At 44.6% G+C, this 26,946-nt stretch overlaps 1 protein-coding gene across 1 annotated transcript in view; it reads left to right on the forward strand.

Annotated features, from left to right (window-relative positions):
* LRP11 (LDL receptor related protein 11) overlaps positions 5,196–26,946 on the forward strand; it is a 59,748-nt gene continuing 37,997 nt past the window's right edge. The window contains exons 1-2 of the mRNA XM_001928988.5: positions 5,196–6,175; positions 14,976–15,133. Coding sequence (XP_001929023.1) covers positions 5,542–6,175; positions 14,976–15,133 — 792 coding nt within the window. The 5' untranslated portion in view covers positions 5,196–5,541. The remainder of the gene's footprint in view (positions 6,176–14,975; positions 15,134–26,946) is intronic.

The following is a 26,946-nucleotide window of genomic DNA, read 5'->3' on the forward strand; positions in this document are numbered from 1 at the left end:
ATTCATGAGAGACAAAGTGATAGGCAAGAGATAGATCTATTAGGATAAGATGTTTCTGAGAGATGCAAGCAGGCAAGGCAGGAGGCTCTGCCCCAAGGATCGGAGGGACTGCAGTTTTATCATCCAAGGGGAGTGGGGGTTGGAAAAGACCGCCTCTTCCTTTCTGTGAGTAGTAGCTCCTCCTTGGTATCCAGTAAGGAGTGTATTCAAATCAGCAAAGGGCAGTGCTCAAACTCCTGCCCTCAGTTGGTCTGAATCTGAATGCAGGCCTCATTCCACCCCCCACCCAATGACCTGAGGCAATTCTCACACCTCCACTAGTCAAGCAAACTTGCCTTGTTCTGATGGTTTTTTTGAACAATTTATTAACTTACAGTGATCTCCCAAAATCCCCTAAGTTTCTCTGTTTATCTGTGGTCCCTTATTGGGACTTCTACAACTACCTGTGCCTACTCCACCCCTATCACTCTCACTAAGGGAGGAAAATAATTTTCTCACTACCTTCTGACTTCTTGGCTGATGGCGCTGTAATTAAAGAGAGACTAACAAGGGAAAAGCAAATAGAAGTTTACTAACTCTAATTCCTCATGTGCTCCCGGAGATACTAAAGGAAGAGCCCCAACCCAGCTCTCCAAGGTGCCTTGAAGTCAGGACTAAATAGCATCTTTATAAAGAAGGGAGGGGTGACCTCAGCTCTCAGGGGAGAGGAGATGATTTTTAAGAAGATCAGTGGGCCCGGGAGCACCAGGTGAGAGGGATGGTGGCCTGTGACTGGCTGCCTTGGTGTGGTGTTGACTTCTAATCTCCTCTCCTGTGATGAACTAGAGTTTTTGGGGCTAGTGAAATTCACTGAAACAGTTTACAGTTGAGTTTTTTGAGAGGAGCCCTCATTATCCAGATAAAGGGACTTCAGAGAAAGCCTCTTCCTACTTTTCCTGTTTTTCAAGGGCACATGGTCAAAATAATCATATTCAAAGCAGCAAATGTGGAATGGTATATTCTGAAACCTTCACACCACACACAAAAATTAATTCAAAATTGATCATATGTATATATGCAAGAGTTAAATTACAAAAGTTTTAGAATACCCAAGGGTAATCTTTGTGAGCTTATTTGGCAAATCTTAAATACACCGTAACAACAACAAATAGACAAATTCAACTTTCTCAAAATTTAAAACATTTGTGGGAGTTTGCATTGTCATGCAGTGGAAATGAATCTGACTAGTATCCATGAGGATGCAGGTTCAATCAATCTCTGGCCTTGATCAGTGGGTCTGGGACCCAGCATTTCGGTGGCTGTGGTATGGCCCACAGCTACAGCTCCAATTCAAACCAATGGAAGCCTGTGAACTTCCATATGCCTTAAGTGTGGCCCTAAAAAGCCAAAAAAAAAAAAAAAAAAAAAAGTGTGCTTCAAAGGACACCATCATCAAGAAAGTAAGAAGACAGCCTACAGAAAAGAAACACTGTCCAATCTCTTAACTGGTAACTGCCCCCCATGTGACATGTGCCCTCACCTGGCCTCCCAGCTTCAAGTCCCTCACTGGTTCCACTGTCCCTGGATTCTATGATCTGTGATCCTGGGAGACGGTGTCCAATGGCTGGGCTCAGGCCAGGTACTCTTTACTGTTCCATCAGCAGTGGACATGGAGTGGGGGTTGGGCACCTGGGAGGTGGGGTGGCCCCCGGCAGGGATGTGGGCAGAGCAGATGCTGTGACAGCAGTGAGGCTGGGAGGAATCTTATGTAATGACCACCGGGCTGGCAGGTGTAGGAGGATTCAGGCCTCAGCTGATTGTACACCTACTAGTCATCTGACCTTCTGATCTTGTGAAGCTGCCTCATTTTTGTGGCACCTTGTTTTTGATATCTGTAAAATTAAAAGGTGGGGCTAGATATGATATTACTATCATTTATTGAGCATCTTCCATGTGTCAGATGCCCTTTTAAGGATTTCACATGCATTATTTTAACTTATTTATTGCCTGTAAAGCATTTAAATCCATTTCTTGGGAGTTCCCGTTGTGGCGCAGTAGTTAACGAATCCGACTAGGAACCATTAGATTGTGGGTTCGATTCCTGGCCTCGCTCAGTGGGTTAACAATCCGGCGTTGCCATGAGCTGTGGTGTAGGTCACAGACGCGGTTCGGATCTGGCGTCACTGTGGCTGTGGTGTAGGCCGGTGGCTACAGCCCCGATTGGACCCCTAGCCTGGGAACCTCTATGTGCCATGGGAGTGGCCCTAGAAAAGGCAAAAAAAAAAAGAATAAATCCATTTCTTGGATGACAGTCTCATTCCAACCTTCAATAAATTGACCTCAGTGTGCAAATCTCAATTTGCTGGACGTTTACCCTGAATGAGCTAAAACAGAGACACATCTCCATCTATTAAGATCGCAGTCCTGACATTTGCATCCTCATAGTAAAATTCTGTCCGTTCACAAGGTTTTGACATTTAGGCTTTCAAATCAAAGATATTTTATACCCAAAAAAAACTGAAAGGAGAAAGAATTAGCATTTGGAGATAAGTGATTTATTTCCTTAATCGTAAATCATTATAAAAAATTCAACTGATATAAAGACTCATGAAGTAAGAAAGTAAACACTCTGCTTCACTGTTCCCATCTCATACCCCGGAAATAACCTCTGCTAACAGTAAAAGAAAAAGAAATCATTAAGTCATTTCATCTTTCTTAAAAAAACTGTGAAGTAAGCAAACCGGGGAAATTTGGTTGGTGCTGGAAGGGCCTGGACGTGATGCCCTGAGCAACGCCGTCCCTCCCCCTCTCCCTCGTCACCCCGCCCCCACCCTGTGGAGTAGATGAGCTGGGTCTCGGTCTGACCCTCCTTTCCTGCCCCTAAGACGAGAGTGAGGTCACAGGTTCATCTACCATTGAGACCATATACATGCAAGTGTTTGCAAACTAGGAAATCACATAATTGTTACTTAATATTATATCATATTATCATATTATACACTTTTTTTTTTTCTCTTTAGGACTGCACCTGCAGCATATGGAAGTTCCCAAGCTAGGGGCTGAATCGGAGCTGCAGCTGCCAGCCTACACCACAGCCACAGCCATGCCAGAGCCAGGGCACATATGGGACCTACACTGCACCTGGTGGCAACACCAGATCTTTAACCCACTGAGCCAGGCCAAGGATCAAACCCGTATCCTCAAGGATGCTAGTCTGGTTTGTAACTTGCTGAGCCACAACAGGAACTCCTATACATGTTTATTTTAATACTAATCATTATAATAATAACTAGCCTTTAGAAGGTTAGAAGATGATATCAGCAAGGGCCATTTTTATCACTTGTGAAAGTTTCTCCTCATACCAAGCCAAGCTTACTCATGCTTTGAGGTCTAAGCAAAAATGAAGGAGTTCCTGCTGTGACGCAGTGGCTTAGGGCTCCATCATTGCCACAGCTGTGGTGTAGGTCGCAGTGGTGGCTCAGAATTCCTTTCCAGCTGGGGAACTTCCATATGTGGCAAGTGTGGCCAAACAAGAAAAGGGGAGTTCCCGTCGTGGCGCAGTGGTTAACGAATCCGACTAGGAACCATGAGGTTGCAGGTTCAATCCGTGCCCTTGCTCAGTGGGTTACGGATCCGGCGTTGCCGTGAGCTGTGGTGTAGGTCGCAGACGCGGCTCGGATCCCGCGTTGCTGTGGCTGTGGCGTAGGCCGGCGGCGAATGGACCCCTAGCCTGGGAACCTCCACATGCCGCAGGAGTGGCCCAAGAAATGGCAAAAAGATCAAAAAAAAAAAAAAAAAAAAAAAAAGGAAAAGAAAAGGAATTTACATGACTTCCAGGACATCTGAAAGTTACTGAATTCAAGTGGGGTAAACACCTCAGAGATGCAAGAAACTGAAGCCCAAGTGCTGCTCCCCAGACATAGCCTTCAGGGCTAAGAGATCCTTTTTTTTTTTTTTTTTTTTTTTTTCAGCCTCAAAAGCACTCAAATACACCCCCGCACATACACAAAAAAAATTTTTAATTTCTCCCTCACAAGAACTACTAGGTTTATTTTTTTCTCTTTTCTTTTTTTCTATTTTTACTTTCACTTTATCTAATTTCGCCTCCTACTCTGTTCTGGACTGAAAGCAATGGGCTCCTAAATGTCAGCTGTGAAAATAAAAATTATGGCAGAGACTGCTGTTTTCCTACCCAGCTATTTATTTTTAGCTTCCTAGAAAATACATTTAATGATGTACCATTCACAACGTTCAAGTTTCTAATAAAAAATTTCTGGGTGTGCTAAAAAGAAAATGTGATTCATTATCAAGAGAAAAATGAGTCAATAGAAAGGAACTCAGAGGGTTAAGAACCCAGCTAGTATGCACGAGGATTGCCAGGTGGATCAGGGGTCTCCCTCAGTGTGTTAAGGATCCATGGATGCTGAATGCTGCCAAGTAGGTCACAAATCGGCTGGGATCTGGTGGTGGTGTGGCTGGGGCTGGGGCTGGGGCATAGGCTGGAAGCTGCAGCTCCAATTCAACCCCTAGCCCTGGAACTTCCATATGCTAACAGGTGCGGCCCTAAAGAGAAAAAGAAAAAAGAAATGGACTCAGAAATAAAGATCACAGGCAGCTAGAACTCCCAGGTGTAAGCCTTCCCTGGGTGGGAGGTTTTCAGACGTCTTTTCATACGTTTTATTAAGTCACAGAAAACACCATTTCTCTAGATCTTACAAGACCTCAGCTGAAGGCCTCTGCACACGCAGTGAGTGACGTCATCATGTCCTCTAATTGACTGTGTTCAGATTTCCACAGGGAATGTGACGGCTATTTGCGTATTTTTCCACAGCACCGCCCGCCATCTGTTCCACAATTAGGCCTGGGGACATAAGGTGGAGGAGACAATCAGAGTGAAGGACCGAAGAGAGTGCCTGATGGTTCCCCAGTCGCTGGAGCGGGCTCTGAGGTCACAAGGATGTGTGGACACCCCCCTTCCTTTCACCCCAAGTGCCCGTACCCCTCTGAGCCGGCAACTGAGCATCTCTGGCTAGTTAATAAAGCCCAGGGTTCTTAGACATGAACCCCGCCCAGATTCAGAGGGCCACAGGCACAAAGTCCCTTTCCGGGGGCGCTCTGCTGCGGAGTTACTTTCGCTTAAACCCAGGGAAACCTCCGGGTGTGGGCGGAGTCCACGCGAGCAAAGGAAGGGGGCGGGAGGGGCGGGCCTGGGCGGGGCTTGGCACGCCCCGCCCCCACGGCCACTGTTCACCTCCCCGGTGCTGATCTTCACCGAGGGCGCCCTGACCGGCGGCGGAGAGGCGCCGGCGCCCCAGAAACCCCCGGAAAGGACGCAGAGCGGTATAGGGCCGAGCCGGCTATGCCTCTCGCTGCTGCCGTGCCCGCGGGCGACCGCGCTCCCGCAACCTCGGGGGCGCAGCGGGGCCCCGGGGAGGCTGCGCTCTGAGGCGCCGGGGCCTAGCGCCCGCCGCGACCTCGCAGGAAGGCCGCAGCCCCGAGCTCGCCCGGCTCCCTCGCGCTCTGCGGCCCCTCCTCGGCTCGCTTCCTCCGCCACCGGCCGCCATGGCCTCTGCCACCCGGGAGAGCACGGGTTCGGGGCGCAAGCGGCCTCCGCGGCGCCCGGCACTGCACGGACTGCTGCTGCTGTGCTTGTGGCTGCCCAGCGGCCGCGCGGCAGCATCGCCCTCCGCGCCGCTCTCCGAGCTGCATGCGCAGCTCTCGGGAGTGGAGCAGCTGCTGGAGGAGTTCCGCCGGCAGCTGCAGCAAGAACGACCGCAGGAGGAGCTGGAGCTGGAGCTGCGCGCGGGCGGCGGCCCCCAGGAAGGCTGCCCGGGCCCGGGCGGCGGCGGCTACAGTGCCATGCCCGACGCCATCATCCGCACCAAGGACTCCATCGCCGCCGGCGCCAGCTTTCTGAGGGCGCCGGCGGCCGTGCGGGACTGGCGGCAGTGCCTGGCCGCCTGCTGCCTCGAGCCGCGCTGTTCCGTGGCGGTGGTGGAGCTGTCCCGGCGGCCCGCGTCCCCGGCCGCCGCGCTCGGCTGCTACCTCTTCAACTGCACGGCGCGCGGCCGAAACGTCTGCAAGTTCGCGCTGCACCGCGGCTACAGCAGTTACAGCCTCAGCCGCGGCTCAGAAGATGAGCAGGAAGGCCTGGAAGCTGGCGCCCCGGCCACCGCCCGGGCTTCCGCTCGGCTGGGTAAGCACGCCACCGGAGGCTGGGGTCACTTGGGTCCTGCTGTCGCGTTCTTGCACCTGTTGGTGGCTGCACTTGGGAGACCCGCCCAGGCAGGACCGCCGGACCCTCCTCAACCGAGTCAGAAATGCAACACCCTCCATCCAAATAAACACACTTAATTGCGGGTATCCAGAAGAGTGGCTTTGATTTCTCAGTCCTCGGGGTGGTTTTTGAGAAATCCCAGTAAATTGAGCAGAAGTAGGCACGGTGGGCTGCTTGAGGAATTCTTCTAAGCTTAAGGAGGAAAGCTAATCTGAGAGGATTCACAGAAACTGGATTTAAAGGAATTGAAGGCGGGGGCGGGGGGGGTATTTTAGTCTCGGGTTCTTATAAGTCATGGTTTGTTTCAAGCAAGTGCAAGAACAAAATCTAATTAGAAGCCAGATTATGCATAGTACACCCTTATTTCTTAGCTTGGCTCTCAGGATTCCTGAATCCACCTAGAGTTGCTTTCATCAGGCAGAAATGGGAAGGGAAGTGTGTCAGGTTATTCTGAAGTAAGTCCAACTGATTCCCTTGAACGAGGGTTCTCCTTTGTACAGAGGGAAAAGAAGAGACTTGATTGGTTGAAAATAAAGGCATCTCTCTTTTGAAAAGAAGCTAAAAAATGATGCTTTTCCTTCAATGGTTTTACTTTCTGGGGATGGTCAGAATGAGAATGAAGAGACCCAAGAGCCAAAAAAAAAAAAAAAAAAAAGCGTAGCAGTAGGAGATAAATGTCACTGAGGGAATAAAACCTTGATTGAGCCTGCTTGTGGTCAGCTTAGTGTGTCTGATTGCACTCTGTTGCTGTTTGCTTTATGATAACACAAGACTGAAACCATAGCAGGTTAGAAGGGTGAAACCTCAGCCACTCTGGAAATCTGGAGTCTCTGTGACCTTCAGGTCCAAAGAGAGAGGTCTGGAAATCTCTCCCCACAATGGCCCGCCTCCCTACCCACCTCCAGGGGAATAAACATCTAAGGTCACCCCAAGACTGCTCAGCCTTGAGGCAGACACTGAGAAGGACCCCTAAGACAGAGAAGGACCCCTAAGTTTTATCCCTGAGGTAGAGGCAGGAAGCACTTTCACTTGGACCCCCACTAGCATCCTTCAGCCCGCCCATAGCTGTTACACACACATGCTTCCTTTGCCCCAGCAGGGATTCAAAACTCCTGGTAGCAAAGGAACAAAATCCCCTCCCCATTTCTCACTGTACATCCGCCAAAAACCAACATTTCCAAAGGGAACTTTCCTGCAAGTCAGGGGAAACCAAAAGGAAAATAAACAAGGAAAGAATATGCAGGGGGCGGCGGGGGGGGGGTGAATTCTGTTTACTAGTAGAAGTTTCTGAGTTGTTTTTTCTTCTGATTTCATTTTGCTTTTCCCTTCCCTGGGGATAGTTTGTTTAGAAATTCAGTTCTGGGAGTTCTTGTTGTGGTGCAGTGAAAATGAACCGGACTAGGAGCCATGAGGTTGTGGATTCCATCCCTGGCCTTGCTCAGTGGGTTAAGGATCTGACGTTGCCGTGAGCTGTGGTGTAGTTCACAGATGTGGCTTGGATCTGGCGTTGCTGTGGCTGTGGCGTAGGCCACCAGCTGTAGCTCCCATTAGACCCCTAGCCTGGAAACCTCCATATCCTCCATATGCCATGGGTTTGGCCCTAAAAAGACAAAAAGACCAAAAAAAAAAAAAAAAAAAAAAAAAAAAAAAAAAAAAAAAAGAAAAGAAAAGAAATTCAGTTCTGTAGATGTTCAAGAATACACATAGGTGACCACTGGGCTTGGTCCTTATTCTAGGAAAACACGCTCTGCTCACATTTCTTCAGCTCCCCAGTGTATGAACAAATGAAAAGGGGCAGCTCAGGCCTGGAGCTCATTCTGTCTGCAGGGAGGGAAGAAGTTCCAGCCAAATCCTCTGTGTTTTCCCTGCCTAGATCCTTAACCCCCGGAAGTTCTTTGTGCTTCTGAAGCTAAATTTTGCCTTCTAGAGTGTTTTCTGGTTTTCAAGGGTTTTTTTTTTTTTTTTCCTTTTTCTGAATCTTGTGAGCATGTGGAGTTTAAGACTAAAGTAGCATAAAAATGGCTTAGAAAAGCTCTTGCAGAGAATTTGTTAGGGGTTCATTTGAGGTAAATAAGAATATCATGAGGAAATGGTGATGGGCCAGGTGAGATGAGATATGAAAAATTTATGTAAGTCCTTCAGCCGTGTTGTCAAAGGTTATTGAGTTTCGTGCGAGGACACTGTTATAAGCTTCTTAGACCGTGAACTCCGTCCTCACAACATCAAAATTCTCTTATAGGTCCCAGTGTACTCGGTGAGAGAAGGTAATTCTCCAGAGGGTCTCATAGCACCGTTGTGAGTTGGGAGCTGTGTTCTGCAGCAGCTCGAATGCTTTCTGCTGCAGCACCTGGCCACCTGGAAGCAGAGATGCGGTTGGGTTTCCAGGTGGGACTAACTGGGTGGCTGTAGGGATGGTGGGAGAGTGTGGGCAGGGGTGGAGGATGCTGGAGAGAGGTGTGTTGACAGGATCTGCCCACAGTCCTGGAAGAGGCTTGAGGTCCTGAGACCTGGATTTGAGAGCCTGCTCTTCCACGTGAGGGTCCCTGCTAATCCTCTTAGGATTTGAGTGCTGGCCTTGCGTTCCAGCTGGGCTGTGTGAGGATCAAGGGTGGACGTGCCTTGTGAGTTAGGAAGGCGGCACACGTGTATTTGATGTCCTTCTAGGATGCTGGTTGGGTTGTGTTGCTCTCTGAAGGGTTGGGGGCCTGGCCTCTCTGATAAAGGTGAAGAGCAGCAGGAGGGAGGGAGCGGAGTGGTTAGGACCCCAGAGGAACCTGAGAATACAGTCTCCGAGGGCTCAGAGGACCAGAACATCCGTGCTGTTTCCACTGGAGATTCAGCTTGGAAACCAGGAACTCCTGGAAGGCCCTGTGCAGTTTGAGAGGTCAGGCCGCCTCTGTGTCTGGGGAAATCAAAGCCACTTGGCAGTGCTCTGCCCTCCCCTCTCAAATCCACACGCTGCCAACCCAGCCTCTCCCTCTCTACCCCAGGCACAGAGGAAAGAGTTGACCTAGGAAAGTTCAAGGCTAATCCCTCCGCAAGTGCCTGCCCTTCTCACATTTCTCACATTTTCAACCTCTCCCTTTTGCGTTGTAAATAAACAGCACAAAAGAGTGGCAAACATTTATTGATTTATTTTTGTTTTGTCTTTTTGCCTTTTCTAGGGCCGCTCCCCCGGCATATGGAGGTCCTCAGGCTAGGGGTCTAATCGGAGCTACAGCTGCCAGCCTACACCACAGCCACAGCAACACAGGATCCAAGCTGCATCTTCGATCTACACCACAGCTCACGGCAACCCCGGATCCTTAACCCACTGAGCAAAGTCAGGGATCGAACCAGCAACCTCATAGTTCCTAGTCGGATTCGTTAACCGCTGAGCCACGACAGGAACTCCCAGCAAACATTTATGTTTAATAAGTAATATTGAGATAACTGGTAGGAATATTGGGAAAAATGCATTTCGACCTACAGCTCTGATCACACACAAATTCCAGTTGGGTTAAAGAACTGATCTTTTTTTTTGTCTTTTGTCTTTTGTCTTTTTAGGTTCGCACCTGCGGCATATGGGGGTTCCCAGGCTAGGGGTCAAATCGGAGTAGCTGCCAGCCTATGCCACAGCCACAGCAATGCAGGATCTGAGCCAGGTCTGTGACCACAGCTCACAGCAACACCAGATCCTTAACCCAGTGAGTGAGGCCAGGGATCAAACCTGCAATCTCATGGTTTCTAGTTGGATTTGTTTCCACTGTGCCACAATGGGAACTCTGATTTTTTTTTTAATTAAGCTATAGATTACTCCATATATAGGAAGATTTAGGAAAATAAACTTACCAGAACTTATCCTGGGGGAAGATAATTTTCTAGTCAACTAAAGAGATCACAAAGAAAAAGGATGAATTGTATGCATTTTTAAAGAAAAACATTTTAGGGAGTTCCCTTTGTGGCTCAGCGGTTAACAAACCCAACAAGGATCCATGAGGATGCGGTTTCAGACACTGGCCTCACTCAGTGGGTTAAGGATCCAGCATTGCTGTGAGCTGTGGTGTACATTGCAGACACAGCTCAGATCCCGAATTGCTGTGGCTGTGGTGTAGGCCGGCAGCTGTAGCTCCAATTCAACCCCTAGGCTGGGAACCTCCATATGCTGCGGGTGCAGCCCTAAAAAGCAAAAAAAAAAAAAAAAAAATCATTATGTCAGGAAACAGAAGGAATTGCAAACAAGAGTCTGGGGAAAGATAAGATCAAAATATTTATTATACTAATAGAAAGCTTATGTGAATCAGTAAGGAAAAACAAAAAGAAGTGGGAAAGGTTATGAACACAGTTCCCAGAAGCACACTTAGGTTGATAAACATGGGAAAATGTTCAACCTTAGAATTAACCAAAGAAATGTAAATAATGCCAGCTTGTGCTTATTAAATTGGCAACAATATATTTATTCTTACCGTGGCATGTATGTGGAAAACTTAATCTTACAGGGCCACTGTAAGTGTAAATTAATACCACTCTTTGGGAAATCAATCAGGAAAGAGAGCAGAGATCATTAAAATAGTCATTCTCCTGAAGTCTTTTTTTAGGAAAATGATCCATACTAAAGAAAAAGTATGAGCGGAGTTCCTTGGTGGTGCAGTTGGTTAAAGATCCAGCATTGTCACTGCTGTGGCTAGGGTGGCATGGGTTCACTTCCTGGCCCTGGAACTTCCACATGCTACAGGCACAGCCAAAAAGAAAAAGAAAAAAAACCACAAGCAAAAAAAGTTTATTATGGGAGTTCCTGTTGTGGCACAGTGGAAACAAATCTGACTAGTATCCCTGAGGATGCAGCTTCTGTCCCTGGCCTTGCTTAGTGGGTCGGGGATCCAGCATTGCCATGAGCTATGGTATAGATCACAGACACGGCTTGGATCCTGAGTTGTTGTAGCTGTGGTATAGGCTGGCAGCTGTAGCTCCAATTTGAGCCCTAGCCTGGGAACATCCACATGCCTCAGGTGTGGCCCTAAAAAGCAAAAAAAAAAAAAAAAAAAAAAAAAAAAAAAAAAAAATTATGATGGCAATATTTATAATGGTGAAAAAATTGGTAACAAAGTGAAATGTTCAATAAGAGGTTAGGGAATTAAAATGACAACTGTGAAGTTTGTACAGTGACACATGCAATACTAGGATATATGAATAAATATCAATAAATAGAATACATGAATAAATTAGTAGACTATATTCAGGATGTAACTTTGTATTTACTGTAACTTGGATACACATCCAGTGCCCCCAAGTGTAGTGGGCAGGGGAGACAGACCTGAACTGGTGGATTTATCACTTAGGTGCTCTTGGGCAATTAAGTTAGCTTTTCTGACCCTAGCTTTCTCATGAGTATGATGCAGATAACCACCTCAGGGACATGTGACAGTTGAGTGAAATTATGGCTCAAAAACACTTAGCATGGTGCCTGGTACAAAGAAATCACCCAGTAAATGGTAGCTACTACTAGTATCAGCAGCTCAGAATGAGAAAGACTAGAATAGTATACACCCAAAATAATGATAATCCTATTGGGACTGTAAATAATTTTTTCCTAAAGTGTTGCAATTAAGAAAAACACACGGAGTCCCTGCTGTGGCCGCAACGTGATCAGCAGGGTCTTGGGAGCGTGGGGGCAAAGGTCTTGTCCCCTCCTGGCACAGTGGGTTCAGGATTCTGTGTTGCCATGGCTGTGGTGTAGGTCGAAATTGCAGGTCGGGAGTTCCCGTTGTGGCTTAGTGGTTAATGAACCCGACTAACATCCATGAGGATGCAAGTTCGATCCCTGACCTCGCTCAGTGGGTTAAGGCCCCCGGCATTGCTGTGAGCTGTGGTGTTGATGGCAGGTGTGACTCAAATCCCCCTTTCTGTGGCTGTGGCGTAGGCTGGTGGCTACAGCTCCAATTTGACCCCTTGCCTGGGAACTTCCATATGCCATGGGTGCGGCCCTAAAAAGGAATTGCAGGTCAGATCTGATCCCTGGCCTGGGAACTCCATATGTCCCTGGGGCAACCAAAAAAGAAAAACAAGAAAGAAAAGAAAAATACACATGGTTTTTAAAAAAAGAAAAAGAAAAAAGCCACAAAAGCAAACAAGCAGAAAAATCAAGATGAACTTGACCTGTAATAGCCACGCCTCTTCCCTTAGTCTGGCCCCACTTCCTTATCCTCAGCCTGACTGTACCATTTGTGCCCACATATAAGGCCCAGATTCCAGACCTCTTCCTTGTCATTTTGGCTCTGTTCAGAGCATGTATGGTAAATCAGAGTAAAAATGTCCTTCTCTGTATAAAAGGCCACCTAGATGGGCTCCATCAAAATTGGTATGAGTCTTATTTCACCTCTGTGGATCTTACCCTGTGTGCTTAGTTTTCAAAAGAAATCAGTGTTTCCACAATACCTAAAACTGGTTTATTACATTTTTATAATGAAAACTCAGAGTTAAATTTATCTTACTCTTTATCAGCAAGTCAAACTTAAAAAAAAAAAAAAGATAGCACACTCTTTTCTTATTGTCATTTATTTTTGAAGCCTGCTTCTAGGTAGATAAGTACAGCTAGGAGGTACAGCTCTATTATTTCAAATACAATGAGCAATTTAGAGGACATGAAGATTTCACTGTGTTCATAAATCATGTCCTCAAGCTTACCTAAGAAAAGGAGATGACTAAAGCAATGAATTTTTTTTCTTCCAGGAGGGCCAGGATTGATTAGTTTTATAATATATGGGCTATTTCAGAGCTTACCTGATTTTTTCATCTTAAATCTTTTTGGTTAAATCTTTTGCGAGCCTAAAAAAATTATTAGTATCATTGTTGTTTATATCACATGGGTACATTTTAGTTTATCTACCTAAAAATGGTATTTTAAAATAAAATTTAGAGTTCCCACCATGATGCAGCAGGTTAAAGATCTGATGTTGTCTCTGTGGTGGCTCAGATTCAATCCCTAGCCCAGGGCAGTGGTTAGGAATCCAGTGTTGCCACAGCTGTGGCATAAGTCACAATTTCGGCTTGGATCTGATCTCTGGCCCAGGAACTTCTGTATGCTGTGGGTGTGGCAATAACATAGAATAGGATGGGATGGGATTGGATGGGATGGGATGGGATGGGATGGAATGGAATGGGATGGGATGGGATGGGATGGGATGGGATGGAATGGAATGGAATGGAATGGAATAGAATAGAATAGAATAGAATAGAATAGAATAGAATAGAATAGAATAGAATAGAATAATAAATTTTAATGCAATAGCTGATAACTATAATGTATTACTGCTGGATTATAAGATTCCAGAATTATAAAGTGATAAACCATTGTGTAGAAAGTGAGGAAACCTCCAGAAGCAAAGGAAACCTCTCCAAAAAACAATAAAAGGGCCTGTTTGTAATGCAGTTGTCATCTCCCTCCTTACGTATGAGAAGTGGAATAAAGACATCAGGCATTGGATCTTTGCTCAGGTGGAAAAAGGCAGGTCAAATTTCTTCTAAGGCAGGGATTGCTTATGTGGCTTATTTAATTCAGCGTGACTAGTCCTCACTGTTTTGAAAATATAAAAATGGGACTCATCTTCTCAATAGACATATGCACCCTTCGGCGATAGCAGTCATGCTTTTTCCTTGTAAACTTGCTCGTTAAAAAAGTCAACTCTCTTCGAGGCTGGCACTAGTGTTCTTGTTCAGAAAAGCCACAGCTTTAGGAGCTTCAAGTCACCCACATCAATCCTTTGTTGCTGGGCCTTGGGAGGAATGCTAAGTGAGAAGCTAGGGCTGCACAGGTAGGTCTGGAAGGGCTCTGAACACCTCCTGAATCAAGGAAGTGACCCAATCAGATTAGTATTCCAGAAGTCATTCCAGCTTCAGTGATTACCTCTTAGCCTAATGAGAAGCTAATAGGATTGTTACTAGCCCCAGACCTCAGGCACCAGGCCTCTGGATTGGCCCTTAGAAGTTTGTCTGGGAGCCCACCTCAGCTGTGCAGGAAGAGACCTCTGCCTTCGCACAGAATAAGCTACGGAAGAACAAACGTGGGCCAGAATTTGGACCAAGCTTTGGCACTGGAGGAGGGAGGAAACATCGAATGTCAAAAAGGAAGTATTACAAAAACCTATGGAGTTTTTCTTCCAGCTAACTTACTAAGTTCCTTTAAAATATATGTGCATTTGGGTAAGCTTACCAATAAGATGCTTAATTCAATTAAATTTTTGACAATTCTGCTCTTAGAAATGTTTTCTGTATCTGATAGCTTCTATCCACCATCACTAAAGCTGCTGTCAGTCAAGAATTAATATTTAGTGAATGTAGTGAGCCTTAAATTATTTAGTATCATTAAGGATAAAAGCTAAAGACACTTGTTTGCTAGTTTAGGATATCTCAGAAACTCTGTGCTGGTTTTTCTCATAAAACTAGTTAGAAGCTGTGAACCTCTTCTATTTTCCTTGATGAAAAATGGGATTCCAGAGAATTTCCATGTGAGTTTTACTTTGCATGGATCCAAGGACTTGCCTTAATTTTCCAAATTTAATTTATTACATTGCAACAGAAAATAAGAAAATAATTTTCAGTTGCTATACATCCTCTTGGCAGTTCTTTGCTGGACCATGTCTATTCTAGCAAACAAGATACTTCTCTTAATAAATTAGAAAAAATAGGGAATTGTCTCTCATGGTTTTTTTTTTTGTTTGTTTGTTTGTTTTTTTTTTCCCAGAAAAGGATGAGCCTCCACTTAGCAAGGCTGGGCAGGATGTGGTTTTGCATCTGCCCACAGACGGGGTGATTCTAGATGGCCGTGAGAGCACAGATGACCGTGCCATCGTCCAGTACGAGTGGACACTGCTGCAGGGTGACCCGTCAGTGGACATGAAGGTAATTCCTATCATCATTGTAACGAAGACTAATGTTTCAGTGAAGAGGTCTTCGGTAATATCCTTCCACTTATATTCCCCAAATGTCTAGAAGTTGGCAGAGGTGTAAAATGGAGAAAGCATTAAAGTGATTGTTGAAATAATGGGTTTTTTTTTAAATTTTTTAATTGTATGGCTGCACTCATGGTATATGGAAGTTCCCAGGCCAGGGATTGGATCCAAGCCTCAGCTGCGACCTATGTCAGATATGAGGCAACGCCAGATCCTTTAACCCAGTATGCTGGGATGGGGATTGAATCCACACCTCCACAGCGACCAGAGCTGCTGCAGTCAGAGTCTTACCCCACTGTGCCACAGTGGGAACTCCAAAAATGTTCTATTATATGACTTTACTTTTCTACTAACCATTTGTTTTGAGGCCCACCCTTGTTCTTGCTGCTTTTTTTGCTGACTTTTCCAGAACACAGACATGCTTCAAGGAAAGGCTCATGATTTTTTTCGATGACTCAGAATACTTAAAAAAAAAAGTTACATCTGCTTTTTTTAGTTCAAAGTCCAAGTAGAAAACTTGAAAAATGCAAAGGAGCATGAAGAGGAAAAGAATAAAAGCATGAACTCATTCTTCACGTGATCCAGAAAGCAATCCTCTTACCTAGCGTTAGGCCTGCTTGAGATAATGGAGTTAATTAAGTGAGGGGTGTGGGAGCAAGCACTCTGTGCAGGTGCTCCTCGCTGATTTTCATCAGGCAGATCTGGGCTGGCCTGGAGTTGCTGTGGATGGGAATGAACCACTTGTCCGGCGGCTGTCTACACACAGGAGCCTTTTTTTAAAGATATAATTGACACAAAACTTTATATTAATTTCAAATACACAACATAATCATTTGATATATGTCTTTATTTTGAAATGATCACCACATAAGTCTAGTTAACATCTGTCACCACACATAGTTATATACATTTTTTTCTTGTGAAAACAACTGTTAAGATTTACTCTCTTAGCGACTTTCAAATATACAATTTAGTATAATTAACTAGAGTCACCATGCTGTGCATCACATCCCATGACTTATTTATTTTATTACTGGAAATGAGTACCTTTGATTCCTTTCACCCATCTTTCCCAGCCCTTATAGCCCATGTCTCTGGTAACCACCAGTCTGTCTCTGTATTTATAAGCTCAGTTTTTTGGGAAGTTTTGGGTTTTTAGATTCTACATATGCTGGAGATCATACATTATTTGTCTGTCTCTGGCTTATTTCACTGAGCATAGTGTCCTCAAGTTCCATCTGTGTTGTTGCAAATAGCAGGATTTTTTTGCAGCGAAATGTTATTCTATTGAATATTGTGCCCATCACATTTTCTTTATCCATCACCCATCACTGGACAGTTAGGTTCTCTCCATAGCTCGGCTGTTGTAAATAATGCTGCAGTGAATATAGGGGTGCATGCATCTTTTTGAGTTGGTGGTTTTTTTTCCTTCAGGTAGATACCCAGAAGTGAAATTGCTGAATCAACACAGGGAGTCTTGGATCATGAGGAACGTGACTTCTTATTAACTCTGTGAGGACCCTTTGTAGAGAAGAGTATTTCCTGGCTTAGGGAGATAAACTTCACCCAAACAGCTTCAGTGCGATGAGGTGGGAAATTCGTATTGGTTTGCCAGGGCTGCCATAACAAATTTCTACAGGCGAGGTGGTTTAAACAATAGAAATTTCTACAGTTCTGGAGGCTGGAAGTCCTAGATCAAGGTGTCAGCAGGGCTGGGTTCCTCTAAGGCCTCTCTCCTTGGTTTTTAGTTGGCTGTCTTCTCCTTCCTTCCCTGTGTCTTCACAGGGTCCTCCTTCTGAAGAGAAACAAAGTTGGAACAAACACAAGCACAGTAATCAGCTAGAGCTGGTCCCTCAGGATTGAGTTCAGCACATAGACCTACCCAGCCAGCCTACAGTCTTAGACTTGGACCAGGCCCTGGATCAGGGTCCCACCCAGCCTCCTATCCATACAAGAGCCTCCCCTCCAGTGTCACCCAGTCTCTGCCTGGTATTTCCGGAGATGAAATCTCACGATTTCACATCATGACCTTGACATCATTAATCATGTCGAATTACTGGCCCAGTAGAATGGGCCTCCTTGTTACAACTCTGCATTAGTGTTGGGCCTTCTTTTAGGGAAAGTACTGAACACATCTTTTTATTCTGTGTATTAGACATTTAAGTTTTTGAAAAAAAAAAATGAATGTTCCCCCTTGGGATGGTCTTCTCAGAATTCAACATTCCCAGTTCTTTCAGATGTTCCTCATATGAATTGATTTTTAGACTGTATACCATCCAGCCTCTTTAGGGTTTTCTCAGATTCATCCATGCCTTCTTTTTTTTTTTTTTTTTTTTGGTCTTTTTGCCTTTTCTAGGGCCGCTCCCGCAGCATACGGAGGTTCCCAAGCTAGGGGTGTCTAATCGGAGCTGTAGCCGCCAGCCTACACCAGAGCCACAGCAATGCAGGATCCGAGCCATGTCTGCAACCTACACCACAGCTCATGGCAACGCCAGATCCTTAACCCACTGAACCAGGCCAGGGATCGAACCCTCAACCTCATGGTTCCTAGTCAGATTTGTTAACCACTGAGCCATGACGGAAACTCCCATCCATGCCTTTCTTAAAATCTGACACCCTTCACTGAAACCCATATGTAAACTATGGGTCTTCCTGACAGACTATTACCTCCAGTGATCCAGACATGTTTCACCTCTATTAATGAACATTCACTTACATAAATCATCTTAGTAGCTGTGTCACACAATAGGTTCATGTTGAATTTTCCATTAGCAGGATCACCTAAAACCTGCTTAATCTGTCTGCATTCACTGCTGTCCTGATTGTAATTGATTTATTCAACCTGAGTGCAGGACCCCATATTTATCCTTTTTATGTCTCAGGGTTTTTTTGGTTTTTTTCTACAACAGAAATAATTTTTGAGTGTCATCCATCATATTTAGTGTTCGTCTATGCATTGTGTCAGCTACAAAATTAATGTATTTTTACTGAAATCTCTGAGAACTAAGATTGATCTTGAAAGCTACATGGACAAGCCATTGATCAGACCACTGATTATTAGTTGGCACTCATGGAATTTATTTGTTCAAGCAGCTGCAGTTTGCTGCTGCTATCATCTAGCTTTTTATAGTTGCTACTAAAAACGTTATTCTGTCAGTAATGAACTGCATATGTGAATGCTGAATAAAAATAATGCTGATGATTCATTATTTAATTTATTGAAGATATTTATAAAGTTACAAAATTAGGCATTTCTATAGGCTTTTAGGGCTGACCGAGGTGCTTTAGGACCAGGTCTCAGACTTATCCTTTCACAACCCACTGTGGTATCCAAACAACAAAAAACAGTGAGGCCTCATCCAATCATGCTGCCAGCTTAATTATGATAAAATTAATAGCTAACCTTTTTTTGCATCCAGTGTGTGTCCAGTCCTGTGCTAAACACTTTACACTGACTAAGCATATAGCAAATATGCTTCTTCATTTACGGCGAAAATGAGTAGGAGAGATGATTGGCCAGAACTGAGAGATTTCGATTTTAAAGTCCTGCATTTTCAGCCATTTAACAGGATATTCTAAATCCATCTAACTATTACTTTATGATACATTCTCTATAATACATTCTGATATGTAAGAAGACACAAATTTTTCAGGTAGCCCTTTAGATGCCACTGAGTTTCATGATTATTTACATAATACATTTAAATCTGAAATCAGAATGTAAAATATGACATTCAGTAATGTGATAGACAGTATAAGGATGGTTAGGGAGATGCGGAATTCATAAATCTGTAGTGGATTTCCATTCATATAAAAATTTATATTAATGTATAGTTTGATTTACACTATTGTGCCGATTTCAGCTGTATAGTAAAGTGACTCAGTCATACACATGTATACATTCTTTTTTTATATGCCTCTCCATATTGGTCTATCCCAGGAGATTGGATATAGGTTCCTGTGCTATACAGTAGGACCTTGTTGTTTGTCCATTCTAAATATGATTGTTTGCATCTACTAACCCCAAACTCCCAGTCCATCCTACTCCCTTCCCCCTCCCTCTTGGCAACCACAAGTCTGTTCTCTATGTCTGTGAGTCTGTTTCTGTTTCCTAGATAGGTTTATTTGTGAGTATTGTAGATTCCACATATATGTGATATCATATGGTACTTGTCTTTCTCTTTCTTTTTTTTTTTTTTTTTGTCTTTTGTCTTTTTGTCTGTTGTTGTTGTTGTTGCTGTTGTTGCTATTTCTTGTCTTTCTTACTTCACTTAGTATGAGAATCTCTGGTTGCATCCATGTTGCTTCAAATGGCATTGTTTTGTTCTTTTTTATGACTAAGTAGTATTCCATTGTATATACGTATCACATCTTTTTTTTTTTTTTTCTTTTTTTAGGGCCACACCTGCAGCATATGGAGGTTCCCAGGCTAGGGGTCTAATCAAAGCTACAGCTGCCTACGCCACAGCCATAGTAACGCCAGATCCAAGCCACATCTGTGACCTACACCACAGCTCATGGCAATGCCAGATCCTTAACCCACTGAGCAAGGCCAGGGATCAAACCCACAACCTCATGGCTCCTAGTCGGATTCGTTTCCACTGTGCCACAGTGGGAACTCCCATACCACATCATCTTAATCCATTCATCTGTCCATGGGCATTTAGGTTGTTTCCTTGTCTTCCCTACTGTGAATATTGCTACTATGAACATATGGGTACATGTCTTTTTTTGAATTATAGTTTTGTCCAAATATATGCCCAAGAGTGGGATTGCTGGATCAAATGGTAATTCTATTTTTAGTTTTCTGAGGAACCTCCATACTGTTTTCCATAGTGGTTATACCAGTTTACATTCTCAGCAACATTGGAGGAGGGTGCCCTTTTCTCCACACCCTCTCCAGTGTTTGTTATTTGTAGACTTCTTAATGATGTACATTCTGACCAGTGGGAGGTGGTACTTCAGTGTTGTTTGGATTTGCAGTTCTCTAATAATTAGCGATGTTGAGCGTCTTCTCATATGTCCACTGGCCATGTGTATGTCTTCTTTGGAGAAATGTCTGCTTAGGTCCTCGGCTCCTTTTTCAGTTGGGTTGTTTGGCTTTCTATTTTGAATTGTATCAGTTGTTTGTATATTTTGGAGATTAATCCCTTGTCAGTTGCATTGTTTGAAAATACATTCTCCCATTCTCTGCTAGTGAATTAGAATACTGGGTTTGAATCCAGGGCATAGGCTTCCAAATTCCACACTCATGGCCACTGTAGAATGCTGCCTCTGAGTCAGCAGAGTTAGGCCTTCCGGGTCCTTATTCCAAGAATCATTTCTTAGAAAAAAATGAATCAAAGCTTATACACAAACCAGCTAGCTGTTGTGGTCTGAAAAAGCAAGACACTTCCTCATATATGTATATACAAGGTCCTTTAAAAACTCTAAAACCACTCCCCCCAAAGGAGAAGTGCCAGGACCTTTGAAGGGAGAGTGACAGGAAGTCGGGTTAAACTCAAGAGGACAGGAAATCCAGATTGACTGCAGTTTCCAGTAATGCCAGAAGCCTATTGTGCTATAAATTTCTAGTCCAGGAAGTTGAGTGTTTCCAAACAAGAACAACACTTCCAAGGGCTATTTGAGCATAGGGAAAGAGAACACAAGATAACTGTTACTTCAGATCGCGTTCTGTCTCCTCATATAGGAGACATTTTTTGTTTACACCTCTTCAGTTAGATACCCTGGGATATAATTTGGGTCAATACTGAAAATGCCCACAAAAGAAAACAATCATATATGTTAAGGAGATGATCAAAGAAAACATATTAAAAGACTTTATAAAAATTTAGTAAGCAGGCTTTTCAAAGCAGCCTGGGTGGTTTAACCAATATACAAAGTTCCAGAGAACCTATGGTGATCTTTAAAGATTAAAGACTCACTGCATCTTTCTTCTGTTTATATCCTATGTTTGCTGACAACAGATCAAAGAAGGTTGTAAAATCTATGCTATCACTACAGAATTTATAAGGATTATGAAGGATTTCTTTAGAGTTATTTTCAGGGAGTTCCCTTGTGGCTCAGCGGGTTAGTAACCTGACATGGTGTCCATGGGGATTTGGGTTCGAGCCCTGACTTCGCTCGGTGGGTTAAGGACCCGGTGTTGCCTAACACTGCTTGGATCCTGCGTTGCTGTGGCTGTAATGTGGGCCAGCAGCTGCAGCTCCCATTCGACCCCTTGCCCAGGATTTTCCATATGCTACAGGAATGGCCCTAAAAAGAAAGTAAATAAATAAATGAAACGAACGCAACTAAAGTAACAATAATTAAATTTTTTAAAGAATTACTTTCAGTGAAGAACAGAGTGATGAGTGGAAAAGGAAATGTAATTGCCTGGGAGCTTCCAGGCGGTCTCCCCTGCCGTCTCCCCCTCCTCTCTCTCTTCTTTCTCTCTTTTTCCCTTTCTGGATACTTTTCCCCTTTCTCTCCTACAGCCTAAACTATGCTTTGTACTTGGCTAGGATTTTAATACTTGCTAATTGATTGATTCCTCTTTTAAGTGACGATTTCACTAACCTTTCGAAAAGTGCCATTTTAGCCCTCAGATTTTTATCACCCTTCCTTGCAAGATGGACAGAACAACACTGTTCAGCACGTCTGGCCTCAGACGTCAGGAAGGGCGATGAAGTGCCGTCTGACAATTACTTTACATCTCATCAAGGGAGGTCCTAGGCACATATAGCCTATCATTATTTCCAGACTATTTGAAAGATCTGGTCTGCATAAAAATAAAATGTAAAATCCCGTCAGTAAAAATTATCCTAGATATTCTAGGCTGTGAGGAGGGGGTGGGGAAGAGAAAGGGAGGAGCCTGCTTCAAATTTTAGAAAGAAAACGGCATATAAGTAATTGAGACAGCTTCATATCAAGTCGCTGGCTTTGGGTCAGGGCTGCCTGAGCCTCTGGTCTTGTGCCGAGATGCTTCAAAGCCTTATTAAGAATGTTTGGATCCCGGAGTTCCCGTCGTGGCGCAGTGGTTAACGAATCCGACTAGGAACCATGAGGTTGCGGGTTCGGTCCCGCCCTTGCTCAGTGGATTAAGGATCCGGCTTTGACTTGAGCTGTGGTGTAGGTCGCAGATGCAGTATGGATCCCGCGTTGCTGTGGCTCTGGCGTAGGCCGATGGCTACAGCTCTGATTCGACCCCTAGCCTGGGAACCTCCATATGCCGCGGGAGCGGCCCAAGAAATAGCAAAAAAAAAAAAAAAAGAATGTTTGGATCCCCATGAGGCCCTGCTATACCCGAGTTCACCATGAAATTTGGGTAGGAATGGGGTTGATGGCTTCACCGTTTATAAAATCAGGAGTGCTGATAAAAGAAGTAAAACCTTGAAAGCTCCCAGTCCTGTGCCTGCTCATGGGCATCATTAACCAGCTCCACTTGAAGGGGACGTCAGTCTGGCTGTGCTGTGGGATTGTGGGACGTCATGTACACTTGTAGCAGTGCCACTGCCCTGCATGAATAAACATACCTATGAGACACCCTCCTCCCGCCAAAAAAAAAACTTCATGCGAGTTCTCATTGTGGCTCAGTTGAAACAAACCCAACTAGTATCCATGAGGATGCAGGTCCGATCCCTAGCCCTGCTTAGTGGGTTAAGGATCCAGCGTTGCCATGAGCTGCAGTGTAGGTCGAAGATGTGGCTCAGATCTGACATTGCTGTGGTTGTGCCTTAGGCCATCAGCTGCAGCTCCGATTAGACCCCTAGCCTGGGAACTTTCATATGCTGTGGGTACTGCCCTAAAAAGACCAAAAAAAAAAAAAAAAAAAAAAAAAGAGAGAGAGAGAGAGGTTTCATTATCTCATTTCATCTATTTCCTCCTCCCTCAGTGAGTCAGTTCAACAATGAATGAAAGAGATGGAACAGATAACACTGCTAACACAGCCGCTCCCTGTGTATATGATCTTGGCAGCGGACTCAAACCATTTGCAGGATGGGAATAACAAAAAGCCCTCTTCTCAAGGTGTTATTCCTGGTTAACATTAAAGGCGGTAATTTAGCTAATGTTACAAGACTCTGCGTTATTCCTTTCAGTTCTTGCCCATGTGCAGCAAGGATGCACCCAGGCAGGTGTGTTGGCACCTGGGTGATGTTCTCTTAGGGATTCTCGCAAGGAGCCCCAAACCCCAGACCCTCGCTCCTGGTGCTCCTATTGCCCAGAACTCCTCTGACAGAGCACAAAACCTCACTCCTCCAGTGCCTAGAGAGGAAACCTTTCAGATTCTGGTCTGAATCAAAAAGGGATGTTTTTATTTTTTATTTACTACTTTTTTTCTTTTTTGGTTTCCTCATGACCTATGAAGATCCCAGGCCAGGGAGCAGACCCAAGCTGCAGTTGCAACCTCCACCGCAGCTGTGGCAATCCATATCCTTAACCTCCTGTGCCAGGCTGGAGATTGAACCCACATCCCAGTGCTCCAGCCCTCTGGCGACACCACGGATCCTGTTGCGCCACAGCAAGAACTCTGAGGATGTTCTTTAAAAGTGCGGTTTTTGACACTGAAAAACCACAGGGCCTGCGTGGGGGTGAGAGCAAAGGCAGAGAGAGGGAGAAGCAAAACCACACACTCCATGGCAACAAAACAAACCGGAACCTCTGCAAAAGGTCACCTACGTCACTGCACCTCAATGCACCCAAAACTTTGAATAAAGGGCAAAAACGTTATGGCAGCTCATAGCATATTTTCGAGACAAAGATGATCAGGGCTGCTAATTTCCCAAGGAACATCTGGGGACAAGTTGGTGCACATGAATGAATACTCCATTGTGGCTTTACCTATTTTTTTGTGTCTTGCTTCAGGAATGAAGGGTTATCTGAGTCAAGGTTAAACAACAACAGTGATAACAACAAAACCCCAGCAAATCCTAGGACTTACTGTACCAATTAAGCAGGAAGACTCGAGAGACCATAATAGGTTAATAATTCATACCTATTGTGTTTCAAAGTTAACCGTGAGCCTAGATGTAAACTACCCTTAAACATGAATTCTTTTTACATAGCTTACATAGCTCAAGGCCTTGAATTTTTTTTTTTTTTTTTTTTTTGGTCTGTTGTCTTTTTAGGGTAATACCAACGGCTTATGGAGGTTCCTGGGCTAGGGGCCGAATCGAAGCTGTAGCTGCCAGCCTGTGCCACAGCCACAACAATGCCAGAGCCAAGCCACGTCTGCGACCTACACTACAGCTCACAGCAATGCCGGATCCTTAACCCACTAAGCAAGGCCAGGGATCAAACCGAAACTTTATGGTTTCTAGTTGGATTCGTTTCTGCTGAGCCATGACAGGAACTCCATGGCCTTGAATATTTAATTGCATTTTTTTCTTTAAGAAAACTATTTAGAAGGAAATGTTGAAAAAAATTTCCTTGGGAAAAAAGTACATACCTCATGAAAAATAAATGTGGGTAAACTGAGTTGTGAAAGATCTATTCCAATAGCAGCGGACGATTTGGAAGTCTTTTTCCTGTTTAGAAACACTCAGCTTCTTAGGAGTTCCCACTGTGGCTCAGCGGTGACAAACCCAACTAGGACCCATGAGGATGTGGGTTCAATCCCTGGCCCAGCTTGGTAGATTAAGGATCCCATGTTGCCGTGAGCTGTGGTGTAGGTCACAGGCGTAGCTCTGTTCTGGAATTGCTGTGGCTGTGGTGTAGGCCAGCTGCTGCAGCTCTGATTAGACCCACGGCCTGGGAACTTCCATGTGCCATGGGTGCGGGCCTAGAAAGGAAAGGAAAAATAAGAAACACTCCACTTCCTAGACAATAAATTTACAGCACGATATGCTTCTGGCATCACTGGAATCTGTAGTCGACCTGGGTTTCCCCAACTTCCTGTCACTCTCTCCTCAAAGGTCCTGGCACTTCCACTTGGAGGGGGGGTGGCCAAGGGGAAAGCAGTTTTAGAGGTTTGAAAGGACTGTGTGTGTGTGTGTGTGTGTGTGTGTGTGTGTGTGTGTAAGGATCTTGCTTTTTCAGACCACAACAGCTAGCTGGTTTGTGCATAAGCTGTGATTCAGTTCTTTCCAAGAAATGATTCTTGGAATAAGGACCTGAAAGGCCTAACTCTACTGACATGGAGGCAGGATTCTACAGTGGCTATGAGCATAGAATTTGGAATCCTATGGCCTGGGTTCAAACCCAGTTTCGCCAATTGCCTAGTGGGGTGAACTGGGGAAAATCACTTCATTCTTTAAGCCTCACCTTCCTCAGTTATGGAGAGAATCATACTCCCTGCTAAGGTTCCAGTGAGGGTTAAAGTGCTTGGCATATTTCAGAGCACAGAATGAGTAGATATCGAGAGGTAACATATGACAGCTGATTCCAAAGGACTTGCAATATTAACTAGTTGTGGGGTCTCCTTGATGAATAGTTTAACTGAACTGCAGTCAGAATCCATTTGGTCACTTGTATATAAACAAGCAAACAAAACGCTATGAGAGCCTTCTGATGGCCAGGAGCAAGCAAGTAAAGCCCTATGAAGAGTTTGTAGGGAATATTGCCCCCGAGGTGCTCTTGTGGAGATTATATGTGATCCTAAATAACAATAATACCTAGTAGAAGGTGGCAAGGCCGAAAGAGAATGTAGGGAAATGCTCCTGGAATTCAGAGGGAGGAAGAGATTGTAATTGAGCTGAGGGAGGTCAGAGAAGACCTTGCAGATAAGGGCCCTTTGGTACACATCTCTGTCATTTTTTTTTTTTTTTTTTTGGTGATGTTCATGGTATGTGGAATTCCCAGGCCAGGGATAGAACCCCTGCTATAACGGAGACCCTATTGCAGTGAGCACACCAGAAACTTAACCCACTGCACCACAATGGGACTCTCACATCTCTGTAATCTTAATATTTTGACCATAGAACTCATAATTATATTGATGTGAAAATTTCAGATTGAAAAGATCCACAGTCTGTAGTATAAAAGTTATGGAGGTGTGTGAGGGCTTTCAAGTTCAATGTATATCCTCTGATTATAGTAACCTTAGAGCCATAACATCAGTATCTGCTTAAACTGAGAATTGGGTTTGGCATTCCCCAGAGGATGGTTGCTCATTTGCCTGAAGGTCTGTGCAGTAACATACTTTGACAAACTTCCCTGGTTTGGAAAGAAGAGAAACACAGAAGGAGAAGAAGCAAGAGGAAAGCAGTGGGGTTTTTTTTGGTTTTTGTTTTTTTGTTTTGTTTTGTTTTGTTTTGTTTTGTTTTTTTGTCTTTTTGCTATTTCTTGGGCCGCTCCCGAGGTATATGGAGATTCCCAGGCTAGGGGTCTATTCGGAGCTGTAGCCGCCAGCCTACGCCAGAGCCACAGCAATGCAGGATCCGAGCCGCGTCTGCAACCTACACCACAGCTCACGGCAACGCTGGATCCTTAACCCACTGAGCAAGGGCAGGGATCCAATCCGCAACCTCATGGTTCCTAGTCGGATTTGTCAACCACTGCGCCACGACGGGAACTCCAAGCAGTGTTGATCTATAGAAACTCTGCATGTGGCCAAGTGTCAAGAACCTTGGCTCATGTTCTCAGCAAATGTTGTCCTTCTCTTGGGAACCATAAGAACTCTAGTCTTACTCTCTCTGCTCAAGTTCTAACACTCCTCCATCTTCCTTCATGTTACTTGCCATTCTCTTCACTCTTTTGTCCATTCGTTCATCAAACATTCACTAGGTTTCTAGGCTCAGAACTTAGCACACTGGAGGTAAGACGAGGAATAAAGCAAGATTCCTC

The sequence above is a fragment of the Sus scrofa genome, chromosome 1, assembly GCF_000003025.6.
Source record: "Sus scrofa isolate TJ Tabasco breed Duroc chromosome 1, Sscrofa11.1, whole genome shotgun sequence".
Taxonomy (NCBI): domain Eukaryota; kingdom Metazoa; phylum Chordata; class Mammalia; order Artiodactyla; family Suidae; genus Sus; species Sus scrofa.